This window comes from Daktulosphaira vitifoliae, unplaced genomic scaffold (genome assembly GCF_025091365.1).
Source record: "Daktulosphaira vitifoliae isolate Bord-2020 unplaced genomic scaffold, ASM2509136v1 Scaffold_1, whole genome shotgun sequence".
Taxonomy (NCBI): domain Eukaryota; kingdom Metazoa; phylum Arthropoda; class Insecta; order Hemiptera; family Phylloxeridae; genus Daktulosphaira; species Daktulosphaira vitifoliae.
This window is the reverse complement of record NW_026099572.1, coordinates 79,232,138-79,239,616: the sequence shown is the minus strand read 5'-3', so window position 1 is coordinate 79,239,616 and position 7,479 is coordinate 79,232,138. Positions and strand designations below refer to the sequence as shown.

Sequence of the window (7,479 nt, the reverse complement as noted above, 5' to 3'; positions counted from 1 at the left end):
TATTATATTTTAAAATCAAAGAACTACTAATCAGTAAAGATATAGTTAAATATATAGATATAAGATATAGTTTAATTATATCATTAAAGATATAATTAAAGAAATAAGAGTTGATGTTGCTTTTGGAATAATCCACCAATTGCCTAATTAAAACAAAAAAAAAAAAAATTCGTTGGGAATTTTTTCTGCTATTCGCCAAAATTACTCCTTCGTTGACTAGAATGAATCATCAAATAGAAAATTTTATGAGAATTAAAACAATGTTATTTTTAACAGTGGCCTGGGGGGAGGGGCGTGTCATACAGAGGGCGTGATTTCTCGATGGTGGGTGTAATGACTGTTGTCAAGGTCATATAGTGGCCATGGTATTTCGATGGTGGGGGTAAGAGAGGCGTGGTCTTATCATAGAGGAGGGAAAGGGTGGAGTGGTCTCACGATGGTGGGAGTAATAGGTGACTTAGGTGGGGGTGTTAAGGTCAATTAAAATGGCGGTTTAAAGTGCGCATGTGCACTATAACTTCATGTCAGCGGTGGTGGAGGTAGCCAAATGGTTGTTCTCCTCCTACGATGCTATCTACTGAAGGGAAATTTAAACCTCATGTGAACTGATAACGTTAACTGATAAACGTACGTGTAAACATACACATTACATTGAAATAGTGTACGTCAATTAGTGGCCGCCGTTGCCACTTTAACATATTTACTTAATATTAACGCTACAGGGGTGTCCGTCAAAAATGCCTATAGAGGGAGGGGGTAATGAAACATAACATAATCTAACTTGTAATGGGTGGGTATGAACCAAGACGTAAACTAATTTGCTATAGATTGTATATAATAAATAATTTACTTTAACTAAATGTACCAATCAAATCAAAATTGTTAAAAAGATTTACTCAATTGAGCGTATTATAAAATTTGATTATATTTGTAAAAATCAATTGTTAATTCAGGAGAAAAAACAATCATTATTTAAATGATAGTCACAAAAAAATATCTTCTCAGCTTTGTATCGAAGATAAAACTTAAAATATAGTAAAATAATTTTAATGCGAATAAGAAATTTCTTCTTGCAAGGGGCGGCTAAAGTGATGGGATCCTTGATCTTTATTGAAGTTATTGAATCTAAATGAGATAAAAATCAAACGAGTTAAAAATTTATACTAACTAAAAAAGAATTAAGAAAAAATGCAAAAAATTCATTGCTATACGCAGGTTGGAACCTCGTACCCCAAGTGTGTAAATCATAAATTTTACCAACTCGGCAACCGTACGTTGCTACCGCCTGATAAAAAAAATTGGCTATTTAAGCTAATTCAAATTTCAAAGTTATTTTTCTCGACTTTAAAGAAGCAAACAAATTTAAATAAGTTTAACTTTCTANAGAAACAAACATATTTAAATAAGTTTAACTATCTGTGCTATATTAAATTTAATTTATATAATATTTATGAAAATCTGTACTCCCCTTGTCAGGTATTTTAAAATAAAATAAAATACAAAACCCAGAATTTTAACACAAAAATAGCAAATTTTTGAATACGGTAGTCATTTTTACCATGAAGACAAATCCAGAGGTCAAATTTTTTTTTTTCACATTAAAGTATATTACATAAGCTTTAATTTAAGATATATTTAAAAGTGTCAGTATTTCCGGAATACTTTCAAAAATTAAATTGAAAATATCGTAGTAACAATACGCATGTTTAAAGTTTTGACCCCCCTTGTTAAAGGGGTATGATCCGATTTACAAAAAAAGCGTGCCAGATGAAAGGGGTATATAAATATTTATTATAAAAAAATAATAATATTGATCCATACATTTTTCCAAAAGTTATATAAAATATAAATTAAATAATATAACATATAAAATCGAGATTTTTTTCACGGAAATCGTACGTTTTTCTTTAACTTTGATGTCCGTTTTCACCACGAAGACAAGTCCAGAGGTCAATTTATTTTTTTTCAAATTAACGTATATTACATAAGCTTTAATTTAAGATATATATAAAAGTGTCAGTCTTTCCGGAACATTTTCAAAAGTTAAGTTGAAAAAGTTAATTTTTTGTAAAAAAGTTACCATTTGAAACCCTTTCTGTGGGCTGTTAAAGGATCAAATGTTCACAAAAATATATAAAATGATAGGTCAATATCTAAGGTATCTATAAAAAAAAAATTATATTGATTTGGTCATTTTTAAAAAAGTTATGGCAATTTTAAGTAAAAAAAATTGAAAAAATATCGAAAATTAGCGATTTTTAAATTTGTAATTTTTTGGGGGATTTNAAAAAATATCAAAAAATAGCTATTTTTAAATTTGTAATTTTTTGGGAGATTTCCCCCGTTTACGGGGAACATAGGAAATTTTTTCAATTTTTGAGGGTAATGTCTTCGATTTGTGATCTTTTGACATATTGTTCATCAAAATCGGTCTTAGCGAGAGCTATAAGAAGAAACAAAAAAAAAAAAAAAAACACATCATAGTAAAATTAATACCTTCTCAGCTTCGCATCGAAGCTAAAAAAATTATTTAACTATAGACTTTAAAGAGAACTTTCAAAAATTAAAAAAGAACATAAATTTTTTTTTAATTATACTAGATTGATGTATGTAATAAAAAAAATTTTGACTGTTCGATATTCAGCATTGTTTATTTCAATTGCGTAATTATAATTATATTATATTATAACTATCAACCAGCTCGTATTTTTTTAAGACCATTTTGAATTTAATAGTAAAGAAATATTAAAATCTTCTATTTAACTTTCGAAAGTAACTCTTGAAATTTGCCTGTTAGGCATTACTTCAGAGCGGCCCACGCCGTCTATACCACGTTGTGAATCAGCCTGAAATAATCAAGAAAGATAATACAATTATTTTTGCAATTGAGGGTATTAATAAAAAAAATGTAATTATTGTTTTTCTTTAGTATTGGATTCTTCAATTATCAGTGAGTGTCATAAATAATATTATTCAACAAGACAATTAACTATATAGGTATTAGGTTAATAAGAAAACGTATTTCTATTGTCCTTATTGTTTGTAACAATTTGCCTGATTCCTTATTTACTGAACACACTGTTCACCTCGTCAATCTAAGTTATTTTGTACATATTTTTAATTTATTATTATATACAATATTTTTTAAACAAAAAATTTTAGTTAATTCGTTAGAAATACAATTTAAGTATTTTTAATAATATAATATTATGGTATTTCTATAGCTTTGGACAAAAATAAGGAAGGTATGTTAATCAATTAAAAAAAAAATAACAAAAACGTCTTATTCTAAGCAATTAATAACATTCTAATTTTTATTGTAGAATTAAATAAAATTAATGAAAATTTTATTTTAGTTTTATGAAAGTTATTTTGTAAATATTTGGAATATGTAAATTTTGTTCGTGTTTTTATGTTATATATTATGTAATACTTTTAAAAGTATTGCTACCCGAATTTTTATTTAGAAATTTATTAATTACTATCAAATGCCTATAACTGTTATGATAATTTAGTATGAATAAAAAGCGACTTTACATGAAGGTAGTAATCCATTAACGACTGTTACATTATTATTATTTTAATTCTTTCCTGTCAACACTATTCCACGTTGCTGAACCTGGACATAAAATCTCCAGTTCACAATATATTTTATTTTTGATAATATACATAAATTATAATTATTTCAATAAAATTATATTTTAAGTATAAATACGCCTAATATATAAACTAATAATAAAATTTTATAATATTTCTATAGCTTCGGACAAAAGCAATGAAGAAGGTATGTTAATCAATAAATAATATGTAATGTTGAACATATAAATATATATGATGGTTAATATATTATTTATTAAATCTACTACGTGGATGTTGTCGTGACACCATCACAATGCTATGCGTGTTTTATTAAATAATTTTTCATTAACTTGTACAAAATAAAAGTTAATTTATTTTTTTAATCATAATAAATATCAAGTTTATTGTAAAAAAAAATTATTTCATAAAGTAGACTTTAGAGGTAACTTTCAAAAATTAAATAAGAACTAATAATATTTTTAATTATACTAGATTTGATGTATGTAATAAAAAAAATTTTGACTGTTCGATAATCAGCATTGTTTATTTCAATTGCGTAATTATAATTATATTATATTATAACTATCAACCAGTTCGTATTTTTTAAGACCATTTTGAATTTAATAGTAAAGAAATATTAAAATCTTCTATTTAACTTTCGAAAATAACTCTTGACATTTTCCCTCAAAAATAATTGAAAACAATTATTTTGTGAAATAATTGGAAAGAAATGTTTCATTAATGTTTATGTATTTTTCTACAATATTTGATAAAAATGAAAATGATAAGCTTATTTTAAATAATCTAAGTGATTGAAAATTAAACTTAAAAACAATTTAAAAGTGCTGTTTGTTTATTATATCATAAATGTATAAAATTCTTAAGAAAAAAAGAATTTATTTACACCTAACTAAATGAATAAATTACAGCATATTTATAACTCTACAATAAAAATAATAATATAGTATAATAGTAATTGATCACTTGTGGCTAATATTATTTAAAATATTAACATTTATGTAGTGTTTAGGGCAGTTAAATATTTTATTTTAAATTAATATCTAAAAAACATATTTTTAATTTTTATTATAATTATTATCAGTTTATAAATTTGTTACAGAATCGGATAGTTATGGTATGTAAATTTATTAATAAGTCAAAGTAATTGAAAAAAAATTATTTCATATCGAATTCAAGATCATACCTCGAAATAAAGATTATGCAATCTTTTGCTAACTTTCGCCAATGACTTTTTTGATTCCACTATTTCCGCATCCCTTTTAATGCAACCTTCCCATCTTAAGTAAAACAATTTAATAGTTCTTTGTTTTTTATATCATAAATGCATAAAATTATTTAGAAAATCAGAATTTGCTTTCATTTAATTTAATAAAGATATTACAGCAATGTAAACCTTTATAATCTAAATAACTGTCATGTTATATCGTTACAAAATAATTTGTTACTGAATCATAATAATGATATTGGTATGTGTATTAATTAAAAGATGGAGTATTAAAAATTATGTATTTCATACTAACACAAAAGTACAAAGTAGACAGGGTCCTTCGCGTTCGCTAGGTGGTCGGCCATGACCAGTAGAAAAATTTTTAGCCTACCTAAAAACAGGCGTACTCGAATCAGTCTGGAATTGCGATGTATATCGATGTATCCGCTTTTTAAGTGTTATTAGGTACTATGTCAAACCCTCGTAAATAATATTTAATCTTTCATTTTACTCAACAATATTTTGATATTTATATATAACAATATTTAAGTTATTCAGTGGAAAGTTTAGTGGCGAGGCAAAAAAAGTCATTTAAAAACAAATATTAATCAAATACAAAAATTGAGGATATACCACTGGATAAGCTCAAGATTTTTCAATAAGAGGGCTAAATATATAAAAAAAAAGTTATACATTTAAAAAATATATATTAAGCCTACTTCCATCTAATGTCTTTTAAAATTTCCGCCAAGGCAATATTTAGGGTTATTACCCTTTTTTTTTACCCTCGACCGGCTTATCGTGAGGTGCCCTGGAACTGCTGTTATGCATTACTTCAGAGTGGCCCATACCGTCTATAACTCACACCACCACGTTGTGAATCAGCCCGAAATTAATCAAGAGCTGATTCGCAACGTGGTGTGGCCCCTCCCGTTAACCGGATCCCAAAGTGGGAACTATTATGGAGGGCTGGCAAAATAACTCACAAGACAAAAAACATAACAAAAAAATAAGAACCTAAGGCACCGGCCTAAACCAGTGCCTCAGGTCCTCCTGTGCCGGGCGGCGTGGTTGCCTCTGTCTCAGGCGTTCCGCTTCCTCCTTCTTTAACAAGATGGATTCGGCGAACGCCTGGACGAGCCTCCACACCTCCCAGCTCCTAAACATCAGATACACAATGGACCCGACTTGGAACGTGGACTTCTCGGTCGGGATTCTAAATAGTCCCGCTCCTGGACCCACGCCAAGCACCGGAAGAGGGTGTGCAGAGCGCTATCAGCCTCTCCCAGATGATCCGAACAGTGGTCAGGGTTACTACCCTAACCTATTTCTAGTAATTTCAAGAGGATAAAATTCTTTTTAATAAGAAAAGTATGTGTATCAGAACTGTTACGAAACCGTCGTAGAAACGTATCACACATTGCACTCGGTAATATTTAATCGTTTTAGTCGGTAAAAAATTTCAATATGAGTTTATCTCAATGTTTAATTTTTTTTTGTTTAAATGATATTACTAAAAATAACAATTAAATAAAAATTCACACAACATTGAATAAATAATATAATTATTAAAAATAATCAATTTACTCACCCTCAAGTGTCAAATAAATAATGAAAGAATTTAAAATTTAGTTTTTATAAATATAAATCCATTATTTTATTAAATGATTTATTTTGAAGTTTGTCCAATTTGTTTGCATGAACTTGGCAAAGATTTTACTGAACATAAATGTGGTAACAAATATCATATAGAATGTCTTCACCGTTGGGAAGTAGAAAGCAAAAACCATAATTGTCCTGTTTGCCGAGAAATATTATATCCTAGTAAGTATTTTAAGTATAATTCTGTGAACTATTCTGTATAAATCAAATACGTATTATATTATTTTTTATAATATAATATTATTATAATATGATAATAATTTATGAGTATGAGAAACTGAATGTAGTTCATACAGGTATTTTAATTTTATCTTTTTCTATTTCTATTTATTAAATTGATACTCCTTAATTTTCTATTGTTTTATTACTTTAAATATAACTGATTCAACTGAAATTACTCTCACCAACCTTGTAATAAAACTTGTGAGTAATGTTATTATTATCTCCATTTATCATTCTGTCACAAATTCTCCTTCAATTCTAGAATAAAAATATTTAACAAAATAAAATAAAATAAAATTTGAGTTATAGTTTTTATTAAACAATTTCAAAAATAAACTTAGTAGAATTAAGAAGTTGCATAGTTGAGACATAGACAACTGACAGTGATTTACATGATGAAATGATTTGATGTGAATAGGTTTATATTTACATGAGACTTTTGATTATTCAAAAACCTAAAATATTGGCAAGAATTTGAAAAAATTAAATGTTATCTTCCATTAACGGCAGATTTCACATAGTACCCGTGTACTATTTGCTAATACACTAGTCATTGGCTGGTTAGTATATTTTTACAATTTCGCTAGAACAAATTCTTAAATCAAAAAAATGTTAGGTTTTGTAGCGTATCGATAAGCAATGTCGACCCAGTGAAAGTTGATAGTTTTTATGTTAAACTCAGATAAAAAATACATCATAGTAAAATCTATACCTTTTAGCTTCGATGCGAAGCTGAGAAGGTATTAATTTTACTATGATGTGTTTTTTTTTTTTTTTTTTTTTTTTTT

At 27.1% G+C, this 7,479-nt stretch overlaps 1 protein-coding gene across 6 annotated transcripts in view; it reads left to right on the top strand.

Annotated features, from left to right (window-relative positions):
- LOC126893582 (uncharacterized) overlaps positions 1–7,479 on the top strand; it is a 25,479-nt gene that overhangs the window by 8,538 nt on the left and 9,462 nt on the right. For 2 of the 6 annotated variants that reach the window (XM_050663924.1, XM_050663923.1), the window contains 5 exons: positions 2,930–2,950; positions 3,225–3,245; positions 3,761–3,784; positions 4,700–4,714; positions 6,521–6,631. In XM_050663924.1, the coding sequence (XP_050519881.1) occupies positions 2,930–2,950; positions 3,225–3,245; positions 3,761–3,784; positions 4,700–4,714; positions 6,521–6,631 (192 nt within the window). Of the gene's footprint in view, positions 1–2,929; positions 2,951–3,224; positions 3,246–3,760; positions 3,785–4,699; positions 4,715–6,487; positions 6,632–7,479 lie in introns of all 6 variants that reach the window. The other 4 variants (XM_050663922.1, XM_050663921.1, XM_050663926.1 and 1 more) reach the window with 3 other exon arrangements.